At 41.7% G+C, this 24,308-nt stretch overlaps 1 protein-coding gene across 3 annotated transcripts in view; it reads right to left on the bottom strand.

Annotated features, from left to right (window-relative positions):
- The window catches only part of MYO5B (myosin VB), a 369,650-nt gene that overhangs the window by 214,091 nt on the left and 131,251 nt on the right, over positions 1 to 24,308 (bottom strand). For all 3 annotated transcript variants that reach the window (XM_034943673.3, XM_034943674.2, XM_055102690.1), the window contains exons 2-3: positions 15,743 to 15,853; positions 682 to 853 (exon numbers count right to left, since the gene is read on the bottom strand). In XM_034943673.3, coding sequence (XP_034799564.1) covers positions 682 to 853; positions 15,743 to 15,853 — 283 coding nt within the window. The remainder of the gene's footprint in view (positions 1 to 681; positions 854 to 15,742; positions 15,854 to 24,308) is intronic.

The raw sequence follows: 24,308 nt of genomic DNA on the forward strand, positions 1-24,308 counted from the left end.
GCTGGGACTACAGGCACCCGCCACCACACCCGGCTAATTTTTTGTATTTTTAGTAGAGATGGGGTTTCACCATGTTAGCGAGGATGGTCTCAATCTCCTGACCTTGTGATCCGCCCGCCTCGGCCTCCCAAAGTGCTGGGATTACAGGTGTGAGCCACTGAGCCCAGCGGAAAGGAGAAGTTTTAAGAAAATCAAATATAATTTCAAGACTTTTAAAATATGTTATGAATTTTGCTCACTATTTTGACAAATACTCATTGGGTATTATGTCAGTACAAACAGAAGCAAGTGAGGAGATCACAGAAAAGCAGGCTTTTCAAGCAGAAAATAAAACAAGGCAAAACAAAACAAGGGTTCGGTGCTGAGAGCAGGCTCCCAGCTCAGACACGATGCTGTACTTACTCCTCTCCCAGGACTCCAAGGACTGAGCTAAGCCAGTCGCACCACATGGTGTGACCCATTTCTTCCCTGGTTGATCCATGATTAACACCAATCATCCCACAGAGACTGGGGCAGCCTAATTAAGCCACATTCACTGATTGCAAACCTTTCAAGGGTCTCAGTGGAGAGATACTTACAAATGAGAGAGTGAAATGAGGACTCCCAAGCATTTGAGTTGAGCAAGTCTAAAGCTGGTAAGCACTTTCCAATGCATGCAGCCAACAGATGCCCCCGACTTACCACAGTAAGTGTAGATATGGTTGGATTCCAGGAAACGGACCTTCAAATTATGCAAAACTGCAGGCTCATGAAGATAGCTAAGGGCAGTCAGGTCATTTTCTCCCACCAAGATATCTGGATTCCGTAAGAAGGGCAGCTGGTTGCGTTGTACATCAATTGGGTATTCCAGAATCTAAAGACATGCAAGTAGCAGACACAAAAAGGTGGTTATGAAGTGTTAAGTCTGTATTCAATGTCCTGTCTTCTTAGCTGGAATCACCATCTTAACATGATAGTAAGTAATGAAGATAATGTTTTAAAGAAAGACAAGCTGAACAAAATACCTGTGTTGCCATGAGAGACCAGTCCAGATGGAAAATTTGCTGATAACATAACCCACAGAGCTCAGGAAACATAACCAGGTCTAAGAGAGTGTTCTATTGCTTCTTAAGGGAAAAATACTGAGTCTTTAATTTCAGTTGCAATTGGAATGCTGTTCTTTCTTCCATCTAGAAAAACTTCCTTGATTGGGCCCATTTATTGCTGGTACTTCATACACTCTCCCCCATTAACCAACACACTCCATTTTTATCTGGATCATCTTGTGTCTGATGAACTGCCTTCTATAAGCGGCCTCAAGTTGAACCATTTGTGCATATATTTCTCCCCAACTAACTGCACGTTCTTCTAGGGCAGTAATTTTGCTTTCACCTAAAATATATTAGGAGTTTGAGATATATGTGCATAATCAGGGAGTAGGATTACACATTTTAAGGTCAAATCTCAGATGCGAGGTGTTATCCTTGTATTCTTAGCACTCGGACAACATTAAGCACTCAAAAATGTTCAGAGACAGGATACATTTGTAACCCTCGGTACATGTATGCACACATGTACATCTAACACAGGTAGTTTATAAGAAGGTAGTGGGGATGTTTTTAAACATTTAAACAGGAGGAACTTGGCTGCTGCTCACCATGTTTTATCTGAGTGCTAAGATTCTTATGGTGTTCTTAAAAATCTTCTGAGACGCTTATAAAGTTTCCTGAGCCCAACCTACTTATCAGGAATTCTGAGGCAGGATTCAGGAAACTGAAATTTAAAATACATTCCCAAGTAATTCTGATACAGGTGGCTTTTAGATCATATTTTAAGAATTTCTGTTTTACATAAACCTTTTAGGAAATTCTATGGACACAGACTCAATTTACTGGGGTAACAGTCAATTTTCAAGATAATATAAATATCAATGTTCCTCTCACCCCATCTTTAGAGGGACTCAGTTATCAAATGTTAAGGTATATTAACAAACCCAGCAATGAAAGGGCTAAGATAAGCAGATAAATCAAGTGTAGTAGATACGGAAAGAAACACTAGCACATAGAGAAAATTTGTATGTTATAATGTTAAATTGCAAATAAAAGGTTAGAAGGATCTTTTCAAGTAGTATTGGTAAGTAAATTAGCTAGCCATTTAGGGAAAAAAAAATTAGACCAGTATTCTTATTCTTATTCTCTCTTACCAAAATAAGTTTAGATAGAACAAACATTAAAAAAAATTTTTAACTGGGCAAGTATTTGTGTAAGTTTTGGAAGTAAGAACTTTTGAAGAATTATGCAAAAGCCAAAACCATGTAGGAAAATATTTATAAATTTGACTATAATTTAAAACTTTAAACCTATCATAAAACCTACCATTTGCAAAGTCAAATGGGAAAAGGGAAAAGGGGACAGGGATTCTTCATCATACGATGGAATTCCTAATCTTAATATACAAAGAGTTGTAAGAAATTAAAAAGAAAACCAACACCCCAACAGAAAATCATACCTAGAATACAAATCACAAAATAGCACATGAACAGATGAAAAACTATTCAACTTCATCAGTAACCAAAGAGATTCAAGTAGAAGATTATCAGCACTATTATCAGACTGACAAGACCCTAACAAGGAAGAGGACAGACAGTTACACCACTTGTGGGGACAGATTGGTTTATCTCTGGAGGGCAGCAGGCAATACCTAAATCAGAATTTTTCATTGATGAACTCTTCCTTCCTTCGTCTCATGAAATAATTTCACAAGTGAGCCAAGATATGGACTCATTGAAGCTATAGATAGTGAAAGAAAAACTACAGGTACAGTCAGGCAGCTGCCCACAGCATTCTTCTGAATTAAAAAAAAAAAAAGTATCCTATAGGAATAAAGTTTGTAAGAGGATTCCCTTTATTTAAAACTGTATTAAAGCCTAGATGGATGACCGTGCAAAACATCATTGGTTATCTTTGTTAGTGGGATTTCCTTTATACAGTTTCCTGTTTTTTTCTTTATATTAATGAAGGCTTTTTTTTGTGAAAAGCTTTTTTATTTATATTAAAATTTGTCTATACAGGAAACCAGTGAACAATTAACTATCATGTAGACGATGCAGAAAAATTTCCAAAAGGTGGGAACAGGGGGAAATGGAGAATGTCCGAGGGCTGATTTTTATTTCATTCAATTCTGGAGTTGCAGGCTTCTTCATCCACTGTTACTGGTATTAGCAGGATTCTAATCAGACCTCCCTCCCCACAAAGCATCCCAACCACACCTTGGTGGAGATGTCCCCGGACCTGAGGGAGCACAGCTGCCCTCCTCTCCCGGGCTCTGCACCCAGCTCAGAAGGCAGCACAGGGACCGCCAGGTGCAGAGCCACAGAGCTCATCTCTTTCAGATGAGAAAGCCGGGACCTGAGTTCCTCTTTCAGATTAGAAAGCCAGGACCTGAGCCCAACGGCTTCCACTCCTGAGGCAGAAATGCTGGCCTCCTCTAGATTCTCAGATGAACCTCTTCAACTCTTCCCCCCAAGGATGTAAACTAATACAACCACTATGGAAAATAGTGTGTAGATTCCTTAAAGAACTAAAAGTAGAACTACCATTTGATCTAGCAATCCCACTACTGTGTATCTACCCAGAGGAAAAGAAGTCATTACATGAAAAAGATACTTGCTCATGCACGTTTATAGCAGCACAATTCACAATTCCAAAATTTGGAACCAACCCAAATGCCCATCAGTCAATGAGTGGATAAAGAAATTGTGGTGTGTGTGTGTGTGTGTGTGTGTGTGTACATATATATATACACACACACAAATATATATATACATATTTATATATTTATAAATATATTTATATTTATATATAATATATAATATAATTTATAAATATATAATATAATATATTTTTTATATTTATATAATATAAATATATATTATATAATATATAATATATTAAATATATTTACATATATTTATAAATATATAAATACATTTATAAATATATAAATACATTCATATTTAATATATATTTATATTTTTTTTATATTTATAAATATATAATATATAAATATATATTAAATATATAATATATAAATATATATTTATAAATATATATAATATATAATTATATAATATATAAATATATATAAATATAATATATAAATATATATTTATAAATATATAAAAATATATTTATAAATATATATTTATATATAAAATGGAATTATTGCTCAGCCATAAAAAGGAATGAATGGCATTAGCAGCAACCTGGATGGGACTGGAGATTCTAAGTAACTCAGGAATAGAAAACCAAACATTGTATGTTCTCACTCATAAGCAGGAGCTAAGCTATGAGGATGCAAAGGCATAAAAATGATACAATGGACTTTGGGGACTTAGGGGAAAAGGAGTGAGGGATAAAAGACTACAAATTGGGTTCAGTGTACACTGCTTGGGAGATGGGTGCACCAAAATCTCAGAAATCAGCACTAAAGAACTTACTCATCAAACGAAATACCACCTGTTCCCCAAAAACCTATGGCAATAAAAAAATTTAAAAAAAAAGCACGTGGAGGCAAACACACATGCAGTTTTGTGAAAACGGCATCCGCAAATAAACAAGTGGTATTGGTTTCAGTAAAACTGATAAGGAGTAAAAATGCCCAGAGCAGCAGAAAAGAGGTGGGGGCTGCAAGCTCAGCAGCCAAAGGTGCAGATTCTTGGGTGTGTGGACATCCAGAGGGAAGGCAGGAGTGAGAGACTTGAGAACAGATTTTTTTTCTGTAACAGGAATTTGATTCTAATATTGCTGCTAGTGTCTGGCATTTACAGCTAATATGGTTTTATTTGACATCTAAGTGTTTATGACTTAGTAATCGCGGCCATGAACTTTCTGGCACAAAAGATTCCATCCACTCCATAATAACTGGGCCTTTAGAGGTGAAAAGGAGGCTAAATGTTAACAATTATCACAAAATTAATACTTAGTCACCACTCAGAGTGGACCTTGCCTCCTTTCTGCAACTAGGAGCTGGGAATCAGGAACAGATGGAGGTCCCCAATTGGTCCCTGCCTGACAAGCAGGACTAGATGAGTGAGAGTGGCAGGAGGCCTAGAGTAGGAACTGGTCTATACCTGAGCTCTCCAGTAGGGTAGCCCCTAGCCCCATGTGGCTATTTCAGTGAAATTAATAAAATTAAATTCAACTGAAACCTCAGTTTCTCAGTCACACTAGCCACTGTTAATACAAAGTGACTGAGGTAGGTCTCAATTAACAGAGGTTTGTCTACACAAGGCTGAGGATGCAGGCAGGGAAAAATATAAGATGCAGGAGATCTGCAGCCTATGCTTTGTCCAAGGGGGTTTGGGAGCTTCAGTATTTAAAGGGGAAAGAGCAAGCAGGAGGGGGAAAAAAGGAGGGAGAGGGAGGGGAGGCAGTGAGACAAATGGTTACATTCTTGTGAGGCTCTGATTAGCCTCAGTAAATCCATATTTTACATGTGAAAAGAGGGAGAAAATGAAAAAGTCCATTGTGCATTTGTCTCAGAGTAGGCAGAGGGATGATTTCTGTTCTTGTCCTTGTGCTGTACCTGTGAAGATAAGCTGGTAATTGACATTGTCACGGTAAGAGTCAACAGAACTCAGTTCTGTAGGCCTAGTTTACAGGAGTGACATGTACCCTGGAAGATTTAGGGACTCAAGAAATTTCATTGTAAGCAATTTGTGAGGAAAGCCACCTGGGGAGATAATGTGGTCTTCTATCACTGTGGGAACACGGCTTACAGATAAGGCTATGACAGAGGGCTGCAAAATTACAGCTGTTTGCAAACAGAAGGAAAGTAGTATTGCGTGACTCAGTTCCCAAGCTTAAATTTCCCTTTGGCACAGTGAGTTTGGAGTCCTGAGAGTTTTTCTTTTTGAGACAGAGTCTTGCTCTATTGCCCAGCCTGGAGTGCAATGAGGCAATCTTGACTCATTGCAATCTCCGCCTCCTGAGCTCAAGTGATCCTCCTGCCTCAGCCTCCCAAGTAGCTCGGACTACAGTTATGTGCCACCACACTTGGCTAATTTTTGTATTTTTGGTAGAGACAGGGTTTCGCCATGTTGCCCAGGCTGGCCTAGAACTGCCCAGATGATCCACCCACCTCAGCCTCCCGAAGTGTGAGATTACAGGTGTGAGCCGCCACGATCCTGGCCTCCAAGAGTTAATATATTTTCTTTCACATCACATTTTAAGGGTCCAATAACTACATGTAGCTAGTGACTGACACATTAGACAACTGAGATACAGAACATTCCACCACAGCCAATGTTCTATTGGTAGCGCTGGCCTAGACTGTTCTAAGCCCTGTGGGCCTATGACCCTATACTACTTAGTAGGTGCTCAAAAAATATTAGTTGAGTGAAATGTCTGATTCACTGATAACTTCTCCCATACCCCAATCTATGTCTGTGTTACATAGTACAACAGCAAGATGGTATAATCATAAAAACATCTTTGAATGACACTCCCAAAGATTTGGAACTAATAATAATCATACAGTGGACAGAAGAGGAGGAAGAATTGGCTTTTATATCTACCCATGGAACCAGAAGATCTAGAAAAAAAGATATGCTAGTAAAAACAGGCTTACCAGCTGGCAAGAAGTTGGTGTTGACCCAGAGGTGGAAATCGCACCGAATAGGAGTCAACCCCTGTATTCAAGTCCTGGTCCATCAAAGCAGTGGCTCTCAACCCTCCCTGCACACCGGAATCCCTGGGAGAGCTTTTAAGAAAGATAACCTACATCCCATCCCAAGATTTTTTAATTAGTCTGCCTGAAACCTAGGCTTTGCCTTTTAAGTTCTCCAGGGGTTTGTAATGCACAGCCAAAGTTGAGAAAAACTGAACCCAAGTTCTGTAAGGCCTTGAGCCCATCACTTGACTTCCAGGAAACTCAGTTTCCCTAATTGTAAGATGGGAAGCCTAGTTTCAGCAATCTTCAAGGGTCATTCCAACTTCATTGGCTGAAGGTTTTTAACTTAGGTCCATGGATGCAGGGGTTTTCTCATTTGTCAAATTACAACAGCTAACCTAGAAGAAAAATAATGTTAAGGAAACTCTATTCCCAGGTAAGAGGAGGCCTCAAAGCTAAAGTCCACTTACCCTCACTACAGTAGCAAGCATGTGGCTCTAGGTTCATTTAATATGCATTAAAAGGTTGTTTTGTGCTACTACAAGATATAGACCAATGGAACAGAACACAGCCCTCAGAAATAATGCCGCATATCTACAACTATCTAATCTTTGACAAACCTGACAAAAACAAGGAATGGGGAAAGGATTCCCTATTTAATAAATGGTGCTGGGAAAACTGGCTAGCCATATGGAGAAAGCTGAAACTGGATCCCTTCCTTACACCTTATACAAAAATCAATTCAAGATGGATTAAAGACTTACATGTTAGACCTAAAACCATAAAAACCCTAGAAGAAAACCTAGGCATTACCATTCAGGACACAGGCACGGGCAAGGACTTCATGTCTAAAACACCAAAAGCAATGGCAACAAAAGCTAAAATTGACAAATGGGATCTAATTAAACTAAAGAGCTTCTGCACAGCAAAAGAAACTACCATCGGAGTGAACAGGCAACCTACAGAATGGGAGAAAATTTTTGCAACCTACTCATCTGACAAAGGGCTAATATCCAGAATCTACAATGAACTCTAACAAATTTACAAGAAAAAAACAAACAACCCCATCAAAAAGTGGGTGAAGGATATGAACAGACACTTCTCAAGAGAAGACATTTATGCAACCAAAAAACACATGAAAAGATGCTCATCATCACTGGCCATCAGAGAAATGCAAATCAAAACCACAATGAGATACCATCTCACACCAGTTAGAATGGCGATCATTAAAAAGTCAGGAAACAACAGGTGCTGGAGAGGATGTGGAGAAATAGAAACACTTTTACACTGTTGGTGGGACTGTAAACTAGTTCAACCATTGTGGAAGTCGGTGTGGCGATTCCTCAGGGATCTAGAACTAGAAATACCATTTGATACAGCCATCCCATTACTGGGTATATACCCAAAGGATTATAAATCATGCTGCTATAAAGACACATGAACACATATGTTTATTGCAGCACTATTCACAATAGCAAAGACTTGGAACCAACCCAAAGGTCCAACAACGATAGACTGGATTAAGAAAATGTAGCACATATACACCATGGAATACTATGCAGCCATAAAAATGATGAGTTCATGTCCTTTGTAGGGACATGGATGAAGCTGGAAACCATCATTCTCAGCAAACTATCACAAGGACAAAAAACCAAACACCGCATGTTCTCACTGATAGGTGGGAATTGAACAATGAGAACACTTGGACACAGGAAGGGGAACATCACACTCTGGGGACTGTTGTGGGGTGGGGGGAGGGGGGAGGGATAGCATTAGGAGATATACCTAATGTAAATGACGAGTTAATGGGTGCAGCACACCAACGTGGCACATGTATACATATGTAACAAACCTGCACATTGTGCATATGTACCCTAAAACTTAAAGTATAATAATAATAATAATAAAGTGTACAAAAAAAACCCACAAACATTTAATGACTGTTCTGCTGTGTCTCATTCTCTAACAGTCCTGTGTTTAAGTTTTATCGCCATCTTCTCCAGTCCCCAGAAAGCTTATTCTCCTTAAAGAGAACCTTCTTATTCTTTCTCTTGCACCATGAAGCACAGCACAGGCACTCAATTACTTGAAAAATAAAATACTCTGATTTATGTAACCTTCCCAATTAGGAAATTCAGTTAAGTTACGAGGAAGTAGCAAATTAACCCTGAAACTTCAGTGGCTTAATACTGCAAAGGTTTATTTCTCATTTACGCTAGATGCACAAGGCTGGCTGGTACTGAGGCTCTGCTAAGGTCACACTGACACCAACATGCTGCCTGACAGTCACCAGGCAGAGGAAGAGAAGGGCACAGCAAACTCCTGTGGGTTCTTCTCTCCTTCCACCTGAAGTGATCAACATCAGTTCTACTTAGCACCCACTCGACAAAAGTAATCACAGGGTCCCACTGAACTGCAAGGGGGCTAGGAACCATGGCGAAGCATGAAGGTATCATTTCTGCCACCCTAAGTGTTCCTGCTCTGAGAAGTCAGCAGGAAATCCAAGTAGTATCCAAAAGGGTTTCAAAAAGAGTGTGGGCCAGTCATGGTGGCTCACGCCTGTAATCCCAGCACTTTGGGAGGCAGAGGCTGGCAGATCACCTGAGCTCAGGAGTTCGAGATCAGCCTGGCCAACATGGTGAAACTCCGTCTCTACTTAAAATACAAAAATTAGCTGGCGTGGTGGCATACGCTTGTAATCCCAGCTACTCAGGAGGCTGAGGCACAAGAATTACTTGAACCCGGGAGGCAGAGGTTGAAGTGTGCCGAGATTGCACCACTGCACCCCAGCCTGGGTGACAGAGTGAGACTCCATCTCAGGAAAAAAAAAAAAAGTGTGAAGTTGGAGGACTCAGAGACTCAGATACGAGGGTGGGTGGAGTAGCATCAAATATCCTGCCATGGCCACCACTGTTTTAGAAAGACTTCTACAGATTCTTGAAATTGAGTTTTTCATATTCTAAACCCTATATTGTATATTTTCATCATAAGTTGGATGGAAAACTTCACAAAGGTACAGATATGTCATTTTTACTGCTGTATAATCAGACTCTGGCACATAATTGCTCAATAATAATTTTTAATGAATGAATGATAAATCAACAGTGATGCAAGTAATTAGAAGAAAAGTCTATAAATGAAAAGCTACTGATAAACTGCCTGGTCAACACAATTAAGAGGTTTGAATTATAAACAAGATTACAGCAGTATAAAAATATGGAGTCAAAGTTCATCTTTTGACTTCAATTTATTCCACTGCTTACACATTCTGTCAGAACCATAGAGCCACAGTTTAACTCCTAACTTGGTGTACTCCAGCAATGGACAGACCAGACCACTTTCCTTATAGGCTTAAACCTGAGTTTCCCAGCCTTGTCACTGTTAACATCTGGGGCTGGATAGTTCTCTGTTGTGGGGGTGCCACCTTGTGCATTACAGAGCACTGAGAAGCATCCCACTAGATGCCAGTAGCAAATCCTCCTCATGACAGTTTTGACAACCAAAACTGTGCCCAGACATTGCCAAATGTTCGGGGCAGGGGTGCAAATTGCTGCCCCACTCATCTCTAAACTGAAGCAGCTGGGCAAAGCATCCTAATCTATGGGGAAAAAAATTATCAGGAAAAATAGGTCAATGACAATAAATTAGAAAGAGCTTCAAGGGTACTCAGCTGCAGACAGACGGTGGTGATGGTCACACAACATTGTGAATATACTTAATGCCACTGAACTGTACACTTAAACATAGTGAAAATGTTGAATCATTATGTGTATTTTACCACAATTTTTTTTTACACTGACTCTTTAGACAAGATGACTAATTAGTGGTAGCAATATTACCAGTAGATAATTGTATGCATTATACTTTATGCTGAAACATTTTGTGTGTGTACAATATAACCATAACTGAGCAACTGAAAGCAAGATAAAGATAAAAATAAAAAATTATTAGGAGACCGAAAAACCAGCATTATAAGAACTAAAATGGCCAGCTAAAAGAAGAAGTAATCAAACTCTACCTCTACTAAGAAGCTTTGGTGGCTCCAGAAGGGTATCCTCAGACACTCTTAGCTCTCTGGTTTTGCCAGATGTGTGCACAGCAGGCATTTAAGTTGCACTGAGTACACAAGGGCTCTGCATTCTCAAGGTGAACGAGTCTGAGTGCACCAATATGCAAGGACAATAGTCCTAGTGGTTCTGTGAGACTATAGCTTCTTGACATGAGGAACCATGTTTGATTAGGACCTTGCTATAATGTCTTCATATGTTCAGTACCATCCTTAGACCTGAGCAAGAGGGATCCCTTCCCTGACACTGTGTTGCAGAGGGCATTAAATATCACAAAATATAAATTATTAAAGAATACATGGTGTGCCTCCGTCCTTGGGATCAACATTCAGTGCTGTCACAGCATGACCTGAAATGCTCAATGCCGCTCTGGTGACTAACACTTTCAGGCCTCAGAAAAACGCTTCTCCACACCTTGTCCTGTGTTCTTGAAATAAGACAACAGTGCCCAGCTGCCTTGAGGTTCATGGGTTGTAACATTGCCAGCACTGGAGAAATGATGCTTTGGAGTGTGGGGAAGAATCAGACAGCAAAGAGGCTTAGGTAAAAGGGAGGACAAACTCATTATCCTTCCTTTCAGATAGCACATGCAAAAGATTCTTACACAATGGATTATCATTTTCCAATTAAGCCAAGCATCCAAGTCCTTGCTTCTCCACGTGCTCCTGTTGTGGTTCCAGGGGTACTAAGTATTTGCAACCTCTGCAACATGACAGAGGAGGAATGCTTTGCAATACTGAACAATTCATACTACTCTTATGTGTTTATACATATGTGCAGGTATAACATGCCCAAACCAAGACAGTGATTCCATATATTGGCAGCTGGATAGAAATTGAATAGAATTGCAACTATCTTTATTTTTAAAATAGTAAATGTTTAAAAATGTTTTTAATTAAAAATATGAGATTTAAATAATTTGATAAAATATACTTTAAACAGATGTAGGGTTACATTCTCTTGCCCTGGCCCTCCAAATGTCAGGGTGGGCTTGGAAAAACTGAGACGGTAGAGTGTGTTACTCTTTGAAAAGCTCACATGCTCCCCTGTCTTCCTCTCACTCATGAATGCTAAGTCAGGGCCTTGCCCAGAGGGAGTACTCATCATCAAGGTGGGTGATAGACAGTAGATACAAACTCAGTTGGAAAATGAAATTTAAATTAAAAACCATGGAAACAAGGAGAGTTTTCCCTGACACTAGAGGGCAGGAGTCAAGCAGTCAAAAAGGGAGGTGGGGCCAGGAGAGAAAAGGCCTGGCCTGCACAGAGGTGCTCCAGGCAGAGCATGCAGAAGCTACCTCATCACCAAGTTTTGCAGCCCCTGAAAGCCTGATCCACTCTAAAAACAGTCTTGTGCTAAGAGTTGGCACACCTAGATACCTTGTACCCATCATGGCTCTGGGGAGAAAAAGGTATAAGATGTTATTCCCCCAAGAAGTTTATCATCTTGTTGACTTCAATATGAAACATCTTACATTATGCCAGGTGAAATAAGCCAGACACAAAAGGACAAATACTGTATGATTCCACTTCTATGAGGTACCTGGGATCGTCAAACTCAGAGACAGAAAGTAGAATGGAGGTTTCCAGGTGCTGTGGGGAGAGAAGAGATTGGGAAGTTGGTGTTTAATGGGGACCAAGTTTCAGTTGTAAAAGAGGAAGAGTTCTGAAGGATAGTGGTGATGGTTATACAATGTAAATATCACTGAGTTGCTGCTGACTGCCACACAATGAGATACCATCTCACACCAGTTAGAATGGCGATCATTAAAAAGTCAGGAAACAACAGGTGCTGGAGAGGATGTGGAGAAATAGCAACACTTTTACACTGTTGGTGGGACTGTAAACTAGTTCAACCATTGTGGAAGTCAGTGTGGCGATTCCTCAGGGATCTAGAACTAGAAATACCTTTTGATCCAGCCATCCCATTACTGGGTATATACCCAAAGGACTATAAATCATGCTGCTATAAAGACACATGCAAACGTATGTTTATTGCGGCACTATTCACAATAGCAAAGACTTGGAACCAACCCAAATGTCCAACAATGATAGACTGGATTAAGAAAACGTGGCACATATACACCATGGAATACTATGCAGCCATAAAAAATGATGAGTTCATGTCCTTTGTAGGGACATGGATGAAATTGGAAATCATCATTCTCAGCAAACTATCACAAGGACAAAAAACCAAACACCGCATGTTCTCACTCATAGATAGGAATTGAACAATGAGAACACATGGACACAGGAAGGGGAACATCACACTCTGGGGACTGTTGTGGGGTGGGGGGAGGGGGGAGGGATAGCATTAGGAGATATACCTAATGCTAAATGATAAGTTAATGGGTGCAGCACACCAGCATGGCACATGTATACATATGTAACTAACCTGCACATTGTGCACATGTACCCTAAAACTTAAAGTATAATAAAAAAAAAATCTAAAAAAAAAAAAAAAGGTTAGCATGGTAAATTTTATGCTACATATATTTTACCACAATAGAAATGAATGAATGAATGAGTGAAAGCAAGAGTGAAAAAACCTTTTAGAGGCACAGAGAGAAGCTTGACTGTCTTAAAGAGGGGACAAGTTAGCAAGCAGGCGGAAGGTCCTTTCATAAGTCAGAGGTTAGGAATATCATTGTCTTCCTGGAAGATAATCTAACTGATGTTAATCCTTTGCTGATGCAGTGAAACCCACACTATTGAACTTCAGGGGGAGGGAGGATGCACGAGGTTGGTTGGAAGAGGCTGCTGGGGCAGATTTTCCAGCCAGCATAGTACACCATGGATAATTTCAGCTTCAGAGGAGACTCTCTGCATTCAAAGTGTGGCCACGTAATTTCTGTGCTCCTGCCTCTAGTCCACAGCTCTGCCAAGTCACTCGTAATGATAGCTCAGAGCCAGCCATGGACAAGCCACTGCCCATGAGCAACCTGGACAGACTCAGATGTTCAGAGCCCATTATTTCTCGAGAGCTGCTAATCTCTAGAGCCAGGCTTCCCTTCCAATTACATGCTGCCTGGCCTTGTAGCAGGGGAAGGAGGAGATGGGGTCTGGGCAGCTGCCACAATTAGTCAGGCAGGGCCAAATTCGTTTTCAGCAGGGTGGGCGAGCATCTGCTCTGTTTTAGCAACATGGCAGATCATTCCTCACTACCTCCGTGCAACTTTTTAAAAACACCCACCCACTAGAAAAGATCAACTGAAACGAAATCTGCTGGAGTAGAGTAGAAGATACACCATTCAAGTGGGCGGACTAATTTCATTTTTTTTTCCTGGGCGTGGGGTGGGAAGTTATTCAACATGGTAAACATAATCCCATCTGTTAGGAGTTGTGCTTCTCATCTCAAAAGCAAGAGGTGGGTAGCGAAAGCTGCCTACTAGGAAGAGGAATGTGAGGGGTGCACACCTCAGTACAGACGTTTTCTAATAAGCTCATGTTCTGGGTTTACCAAGTGATATGCTTAAGTTGATACAAAACAGAAGTTAGTGGTAGGATGTTCAATAAACAAGTTAATCACCAACCATCTAGAAAAGGAGACAAGACCAAGAATAGGCAGGAAATGATCAAAGGACAGAGGATATGGTACACACTTTTAGTGCTGTTGCCATTCAGAGAGGAAACAGTCTCTCCAACCCGAACCTTTTCTCCAAGCAATGTCTGTTCTGCAGCCCAAACTCAATCCATCCCAAAGCCAACTCTTAATTTGTGACCAACCATTTTGTTCCAAACCTATTTTTCTCCCAGTCGTCTCCCCCACTGTAAAGCCGGCATGAACTACCTCTGCCTGCATCCTCAGTCTGAAGCCACCCAACGGTCCCCTTCCCCAACAGCTCCCAGATGCACTGGCCTCCTTCCCTTTCCTGGAACACAAGAAGGTCTCAGGGCTTTGGCACACACAGTTCCTGCCTGGGACACCCTACTCTTGGTCACTGCACCCTTAATCTTCCATGGCCAGCTCCTTCCCAAAACCCCCTCTCCTCAAGAGGAGTCCCAGCTACTCCAGGGGCTGAGGCAGGAAGAGGATCACTTGAACCCAGGAGTTTCAGGCCCGCCTGGGCAACACAGCAAGATCCCATGTCTTTAAAAATAAAAAGAGTGGGTTCCTTTTCTCTCCTATACCTCATGCACTCACTTCCATGCCTACTGCCATTTATCATAATACTTTGTCTCACTTTTGTGTTCATGTTCACTGCCCCCCTTTAGCACTGAGCTATCTGAAACAGCAGGGCCACAACCGTTTACCCATCTGCCCCCTGGGACCTGGCACAGCATACAGGGTGAGCATCCATCATTTGTGAAATGCACCAGTTGCAGAGGCAGTGGTCACAAAAGGCTCATGAGAAGGTAAACTAAATCAGACATATTAGGAGGAATAGAATTTCATAGTTACTACCTTGTCTTCCACTTGAAAGAAACAGCCTGAAGGTCAAAAAATAAAAAATGCTCACTACAGCAGCTAACACATAGGGAGCACTTATGTGCCAGGCACTGTTTTAAGTATTTGCCACATATTAACCCATCTTATTCTCAAAACAGCCCTAGATAAACTAGCACTCCCATTTTATAGATGAAGTAACAAGCACAGAAAGATTGCGAACTGATATAAGGTCACAAAACTAGTGATGGCTGAGCCAGGATCCCAACCCAGGCAGGCTGGCTCCAACCACTGTGCCCTGCAGGGACCCTTGTAGCAGCTCCTCTCCCTCACTTCCCAGTGAGGTCTCAACCTCCTGTTCCCTCCACTCCACTCAAGATTCCTGCCTTGACCACCAATGATCTCTCAGCTGCTAACTGCAATAAACACTTATTTTTTGTGTGACATCCATAGAGCAGCTTCCTGGCTTAGCACTTTCACATACATCAACAGCAACAAGAAAGAATCCAAGGGCTCAAGAGCTCCAATGTCCAGGGAAAACTCTAGCCCACAATGTACTATCTACTCCTGTTCCTCGCACACCTGAGCTCCCTGCCCCACCTCACCCCCGCCCCCCCCCACCCCGGACTCACTCTTACCGTTTCATCCTCCAGTCTGAGCTGTAGGCTCTTGTCTCCTTCTTTGTAGTCCTTGGTTAACTCAGCTGAGCGCCATACCTCATCAGGGTCAGGGATCCAGACCCTTGTGCACTGAAAGATTAAAACAGAAGAAACTTAGATACAGAACAAAGCTCTCAGATTTCTAAATGTGTGTCACTACCTAGAAAGTGCCCATCAGGAGAACTTCTAAAGCTATCTGCACACATCTCCCCACCTTCTCATTTCAGGACACAACGTGATCCAATATCATGAAAACAGGGGAACAACTCACAGGACTGGTAGCAGAGGGCACCTTTTAGATGTTAAAAGAACGTTGCAGATCAATGAAATTAAAATTCTACCCAAGAGACTGTTGAGCCTGCATTTGTTTATATACACTAGATATTGCACCATTATCTCAAAGGGTGTTACAAAATAGCAATGTCAAAGGGAGTTATTTAGCAGGCTACAAACAAAACAACACAGGGAAAAGTCAAGATAGTATAGCAAATGTTCAAAGCTTGGGAATCTCTGCTGATATTCTGCATTCAGAGAAAAAGTCATTTTCCTGCAGAAGTGAAAGAAAGTGGTCAGCAAATGGAAAGTGTATTTAAGTATCCTCAAGTTGTCAGCCACCTGAATTTATCTGTCCACTCTTTTTCTTTTTTCAGATGGGGTCTCACTCTGTTACCCAGGCTAGCATGCAGTGGTGTGATCACAGGTCACTGCAGCCTCCAACTCCTGTGATCCTCCCGTCTCAGCCTCCCAAAGTGTTGGGATGTCAGACAGGAACCACTATGCCGGGCCTATTTGTCCATTCTTTAAGCCATAAACCCAAAACTTTCACTCACCTTCCCCAAGTAGCTATCCTGATTTGCAGACAAAGTCACTGAATGGGGCCAAGTTCTGGCAGGAAAGAACACAGCCCTTGGTAAAGTAGTGATACAGGATTAACTGTCTGACTTGCCCAGCACATTCTCAACATAACTAGGAGGTTCCCAGCCCTACTTGCAGTCAGAATCACCTGGGGAGCCTGGAAAGTATCAATTCTTGGCTGTACCTCTGACCAACTCAGTCAGGATCTGAGGTGACATAAAAGCTCCCAGAGACACTAATGAGTGCTGAATGGCAGCATCTGGATCTCCTGGGATCCTACTGCACAGCTGTCAGAACAATTTCTGCATTTTCATCTCATAGGTAGGCAACTTCCACAGGGCCTATTTTCTGTAGAAGCCGTCAGTACACACACATACATCTGGCTTCTTGGCCATAGAATATTATCAGGAAACCTGAAACAACTGGTTCTTTCGACCAAAAGCTCAACCAGAACATAAGCTTGGGTCAGCATCATCCACTTCACTCCTGGAGTGACAGCTGAGCACAGACCCTGGGCCAGTCTGTCACCTGTGCACATGCGGCCAGCTGGCTTTACTTTGGTCCTGACTTTTTTTTTCAAAGCAGTGTTTTCCTCCAGGTAATCAGAGGCTTTTTTTTTTTTTTTAAAGCAAGATCCTGACTCCTCCTACACTTGTCTCTAATATACTATGGAACGGTGAAAGTTGTAAGGCAACAGAATCAGAATACCAGTCAATGAGAAAGCAAACATCAACCACTTTGCATCCTTGACATCCCAACTCAGGGTACAAGCCAAAGTCATCTGTTTCATTACTAAGAAACAAATTCACAGAATCTTAACCTTCTCCCTGCTTCTTAAGCCTGCTGCCTTATGGCAAGATATTATCATATCTTTATAGTAAAATAATATAGAGCTTTAAAATAACAAAGAGCTTTATTGCATCTGAGAGCTCCAGAGTAAAATATAAGCAATGTTCTGAGGTACCTCCAGAGAAAACCTTCTGAGCATTTGCTGACCTTAACTGTCAACATTTCTTCTACCCCCAGGTGTCCTCACTTTCTCCACTATCGTTTAAGTCCACCATCCATCCAGCTGTGATGACCTTTAAAGCTGCTGTCCCTAAGCTTCAGGTGAGTGTCTGTCCTTCAGCCTCACCACAGCTCTCTCTTGTCACTGAGTTCCACTCCTGGGACTCCCCCTTCAGCTAGCATACCCAAGAAATTTTTACCTAAAGCAAAGTCTCCACTCCATGTAAATCATGCCAGGAATGGCTCAAGATAACAGAATGAGGAATAACCAGAAAGGAACAGGAAAATCCAACAGGAACCGAACGGAGGTGATGTTGTGTAGATCCTGGAAGCCAGGGAGCCTAGTCCCAGCTCAGCCAAGGACTCTGCTGGCCATCACCCTGTGGCCCATATGCCACTCGTGGGGTGGTTAGTTGCATCCAGCACTGAAGAATCTCGTTGCCTGGCTCGATCTCAACTTTTATTCTAGGGGAGTTCATGTATCTTTCTAGTTATATAAATCTCTCCTCTCTAAAGAGACTGAGAGCACCTGGTAGGCATACAATTGGCTTCTCATATTGTCCCATACCCACAAAACCTATCACAACATAAGGGGCACAGTGGGACCCCAATGGTACTTTAGCTCCTTGCTCCTCCAGGTGAGGACCTCAGCATCGTCGTCACCTAGGAGCAGGTTAGAAGCATAGAATTTCAGCTTCCCCCAGACTTACCGCATCAGAATCCTCATACTAACTACTTACTCTTCCATTCCTGCAACATCATCTCACTCTCCCCTGCCTTTGAGAATATGTCAGCAAACTACAGCTATGGGACAAATCTAGCACACTGCCTGTGTTGCCTGTTTTTCTATAGCCCATGAGTTAAGAATGGTTGAAAAAAGCTCAGAAGAAGGATATTCACATAACATGAAAAAAATCACATGAAAGTCAAATACTGATGTCCATAAATCAAGTTTCCTGGGAACACAGCCATATTCATTCATTCATTCATGTATTATCTATTTAATACTTTCACATTTTAATGCTAGAATTGAAGGCCAGGTGCAGTGGCTCATGCCTATCATTCCAGCACTTTGGGAGCCGAGGCAGGAAGATCATTTGAGGATAGGAGTTTGAGACTGGCCTGGGCAATATAGCAAGACCCTGTCTCTACAAAACTTAAAAAAGAAAATTAGCCAGATGTGGTGGTACATGCTTGTAGTCCTAGCTATTCAGGAGGCTGAGGCATGAGGGTCCCTGGAGCCCAGAAGCTCAAGGTTACAGTGAGCTACAATTGTGCCACTGCACTCCAGCCTGGACAACAAAATGAGACTCTGTCTCAAAAAACAAAAAGTAATGACAGAGACCCTATGATTCAAAGCCATTTTAAAAGCATAGTAGGCCGGGCACAGTGGCTCACACCTGTAATCCCAGCACTTTGGGAGGCCGAGGTAGGTGGATCATTTGAGGTCAGGAGTTCGAAACCAGCCTGGCCAACATGGTAAAACCCTGTCTCTACTAAAATTACAAAAATTAGCCAGGCGTGGTGGCGGGTGCCTGTAATCCCAGCTACCTGGGAGGCTGAGGCAGAAGAATCACTTGAGTCCGGGAGGCGGAGGTTGCAGTGAGCAGAGATTGTACCACTGCACTCCAGCCTGGGTGACAAAGCAAGACTCTGTCTCGGAGAAAAAAAAACACATAGTAAAATGTTTACTATCTGATCCTTTACAGGAAAGCATGCCAACCTCTGTCCTTGTACTTACTATTTCCTCAGGCCACAGTGCCCTACCTTACTTGTCCATGTGGGCAGGGTCCAACTTCCAGCACCATCTCCTCACTGATCACTTCCTTCCCTGTTCCCTATAGAGTTAGCCCTACCCAACCATAAGCTGCCACTATAAATTCTTCTATGATTAGCTTTCCTTCTGGTTTTGCAGTCATTTCTTTCACATCAGTTTCACCTCATTACAGCAAGATCTTCCAAATATACTGTTGGGCATCTTTGTATCCCTAGGATCTAGCACATCCTGGCACGGAACAGATGCTCACTAAATGTTCATGCTGAGTACAGGAATCAGTGAACAGAGAATGTGCATTCATGAGGCACCTGGTTTATACCTAAAACACATTGTGATAAGTACCATGTAACAAAGTATGAACATGGAGATGTAGCTCCTGAACCTAAGGGATGTATATTTAGTTGGGTCGATAACTCACATAAAAATATGCCCTAATGGGGTGATGTGACCAACTCCTAAGAAGAGTAACATCTATCCAGTGGAGAGAAGGAAGACAGGGAGAGAGGGGAAAACAAGTTAATGCCGACTTTGGAAGAGAGAAAGTTGGTAGCCAAATTCTTCCATGATGTTGAAAAGGATTTTGTATATGCAGATCTGATCAAGCAAGCTTTAGATGCAAATCTAGTAAATATTGGGCACAAGATATGTGTCCAATCAATCTCCACAATAAAGACACGTGGACACGCATTGAGATTATAGCAGTTCATTGTTAAATCAGAATGAAGTGAACCCCCTGTTCTGTGCAGGATGGTTCACAGCTGCCAGCTGCCACCTCCCCGCTCTGCCTCCTCACTTTTATCTTACTTTATGGATTCTCAGTTTAAAGTGTCTATAAATTACTGAGCAGGGCTGTTTACCCAATGTCATCCATACTGCATATAATGAGAAATTTATAGATCTTCCAAGGGTAATTTTAACCATAATCAAATTTTGCCTCACATGCTGGCTTTGCGAGATGCATTGCTTCTGTAATCAAGTACAAAGCAGTATATGATGAGTACAAAATATATGGCCAAGAAACAGACACATGAACTAAGAAGGGAGAGACAAGACCACAGTAGCTGGGAAAGACTTGAGGAAGGCAGACATGATCTGAGGTTTGGAGACGGAAAGGATTCGGAGGGGAAGGGTTTCTTTTTGGAGCGATGAAAGTGTTTTGGTAACCAGACAGAGATGGTGGTTGCAAACACTGAATGTACTAAAAGCCAAATTGTTCACTTTAAAATGGTTAGTTTTATATTATGTAAATTTTATCTCAGTTTAAACACACACACACTGTTCTGGTTGTAGAGATTGCAAACAGTATCTTGTACATGCTCTCTCCTGGCATCGGTTCACATTACTAGTCTATGAAAAAGCAGTAAAATATTTTCACAGAAAGCCATTATTTTATGAGCCAGACAAACTCCCTAGAACCAAGGATCTGTGTTGCCTCTTAATTTTTTCTCACCTTCAAGGAATGTCTTCAAACAAATCTGACCACTACCAGATTTACTATAAGCCAACAGACTATAAGACAGACAAACTCACTCATACAACCCAATTACCATACCACTCAATTTGTCACTATCCTATTTTAACAACACTTAATTCCTTCATATCAAAATAAATAAAATAGCAAGTCTGACCCAATTATCAAAGAAAAGCTTGTGATTTTTGGAAAGTTCTTTTGAAAAGAGCCCCACATATTTCCTAGAGAAGGAAGATGCCTACATCAAATGTAAAGGCATTAGTATCAAGCTATTCTCCAACAACCTGTTCCTTTATTCCACTGCAGGGCCAGCTCCAGCAGCTGTTCTCCTACATACACAGCTGGAGGGGGTGGCCAACTGTGACAAGAGCCTGAATCCTGGCTACATATTAGAACCACCTAGGGAGCTTTCACAAATTCCCATTGCCAGGCAATACCCCATCCTACTTTTATCAACCTCTAGGGGTGGGAACCAGGTAGTGTTTTCTGAAGCTCCCCAGATGAATTCAATATGCAAGCAAGTTTGAAAATGTAATTCCATGTGGCTGACTGGGTAACAGATTTGAAGGGTATCACAGACCCTCATGTGCTACAGGCCTCTCCCTACCAGTCTGTGGTTAAACATTAAACTCCAGCCTGCAGATTATTTCCCCAGAGCTAAAGAACTCTTTCCCAAAGAGCCCCAGCTAAAATGTAAATACAATGTCCAGAAGAGCACAGCATTTATCCATGTATATGAATTATCAGGCTGTAGCACTGTGGTCAAGTGTGCGGGCTCTAGAGTCAAACAGCTTCGGAGAGGAATTCTAACCACCATTTATTAGCTTGTGTAAGTTGATGAATGGGTCTGAGCCCCAGTTTCCTTAGCTGAAAAACAGGTAAAAGTTCTATCTACCTCATGAAGTGTTCTAAGAATTAAATGAGAGCCCACTATCACAGCACATAAGTATTAGGCAATGATGATGATGATGGTGATATTATTATACAGTTTTGTTGAGAAATCCTGATGGGATTTTGGATAGAATTAAAAAATGAGAAAAGGAAAATAAGAAACCTAAGGTGGTCCATGTTACTGGGATCCTTTAGATGTCCTGTAGGTCATAATACATAGGTAGCCACATCTTACCTTAAAAATCAATACCTACTTCTAGCCTACTTCTACTCCAAAAACTTGAGAGAAGTGATTCTCAATGCTGGCTGGCATATAAGAATTATCTGCAGATCTTCAGATCTTTAAAAAACAAAACCACTAACACCCATATCCCACACTTGAATAGTTAAATCTTTGGGGGTAGGGCCCAAACGCTGTATTTTTTAAAAACTTCCCAAGTGAGGAACGCACTGTCAGAATTAAAACTCCTATCTCAGAGTGAACCTCAGGAGCCAAGGTGGACCTTCAGGGAGAAGAGAACAGGGACATTTGAAATCTGCACTCCCTGGAATTAATAATAATGCTACTTCCATCCCCTCCTACTAACATAAGTAATCTTAAGTATTTGAGTCATTTCAACTTAGTTTCAAAACTGAATTAGGATGAGCAGGGTTATCAATCCTCTTTTATACAGGAGAAACCTGAGGGTTAAAAGTACTGAACAATTTGCCCAAGTTGCCAAGAGCTTAGTCAAAAGCAGGCCTGGAGAAAAGATCTCAGTCTCTAAGTCCTCCACTGTCCACCCCACTCCTGGAGAAATATTGATTTGTTTACAGCAGCCCAGAGTCCTGCTGAGTATGTATTTTATACAGGTAAAGTGCTTTGTAATTATACATGAAAAAAATGTACAAATGCCAATTAACAACGACACGCCAAGTTAAGCCACAGGTAGTTTCAGCATTAAGCATCAGACAGGCTGAAGTTTCAGTTGCAACAAAGCCTTGACCGGAAGCAGGGCAGTCTGGGCAGAGTTCCCTGGGAATGGACAAGGGATCCCACAGCCTAACTTGATAGCTGGCAGTATAAACTCCCTGTCCATTCCTGTGATTAGGGGACCGAGAACAGGAACACTGGTCTGTTCAGAAGTAAGAGGAAGAAAAAACATTTCTAAACTAATAGTTTCATTTAACACCAGCAAAACAGCAGTTTCCCAAGTGGCTTGGTACCTGGAAGGATACTGCTGTGTTGTAGGAACTATGAAAACACCTTACCTAACTGTGCTTGCACGAAGTGGGTCACACTCCACTCTTTTGCAAGGTAAGAATTTAGAAGATAAAGACTAAGCCCTGCACCCCCTCCCAGTAGAACTCACAATCATTTCTACAGGTACCGCTGTCTGAAGGAGTGTTCATGGGCCCAGACACCGCATCCTGAACCCAGTGGTGATGATTAGTCCTGCAAATTTGGGGAGCCCAAATCAAGAACATTCCCATTGGTGTGCTGTTGGTCATCTTCCCTTCACATTTATTGGGCTGGGCTCCCACTATGGGAGACAGAAGAGCAAGGAGGTGAAGATTCAGATATAGGGTGCTGGTCCCCACTCCCATCATCAGGTAAGGGTCTACACTTCTGAGGCTCGGCTTCCTCAGAAGGTATTTCATCATCTGGTGGAAATGTCTTCTGCACCAGGGTTGTCGTTAGGATTAAATAATGTATATGAAATATTTGGCCCAGTATCTGGCACATTTTAAGTGCTTGGTAGTTCTTACTATGGCAGGACTCAGGCCCTGGGAGTGAATAAAACCAGAGAGGACTCCCTCTAGGAGAGCACAGCCAGCCAAAGAATCCCAACAGAACCATGTGGGTATAAAGTGTCATGGGAACAGAGAAGCTCAGCGCTTCCAGATTATTTCCCGAGTTAACTCCTCCTCCCCCAGCGGCGAGCCATGCTTCTGAGTTTCCGTTTACTCATTTCCATTAAAGGCTTCCTGAACCAGTAATAATCTTCCCCTTTCCCCAAATGCTTTCCACTGGAAAGCTCCCTGTAATTTAGAGCCACAAGGAATTACATGTAAACATCCCGTTTGCCCAGAGCCACCTAAGTAACTAAAAATTCAGGTATGATTTCTGAGCCAATTAGGTAGACTACCAAGTCCCACCCAGAGGCCTCCCTATCTTGCTGCTGTTTTCTCTTAAATGACAGAGAACTAGGGTATGCAGAGCACCAGGAGAAAGAACTATAACATAATATACACAGACGGGGACAGCAGAGAGCCACTGAGCAACCTGGGGGGAGAGGAGAAAAAAGCAGAGAAGAAAGAGTCGCTCTGATGCGGTAACTGCATAGTCACATAGCACAATTATAATAACATTCAACATTTCCTACCATTTAAATGAAACAAAAGTCACTTATAAACAAAAGGCAAATCCACATGCTATGGTATCGTATGTATCATATCATCTCAACCTAGTCTCTTCAGAAGAGAGTCAACTTTCTGTGATATCTCATTGTGTCAGTCACAATTCCATTTATCACACATTCTATATCTGTATTTGAAGCTAA

The sequence above is a fragment of the Pan paniscus genome, chromosome 17 (assembly GCF_029289425.2).
Source record: "Pan paniscus chromosome 17, NHGRI_mPanPan1-v2.0_pri, whole genome shotgun sequence".
Lineage (NCBI taxonomy): Eukaryota > Metazoa > Chordata > Mammalia > Primates > Hominidae > Pan > Pan paniscus.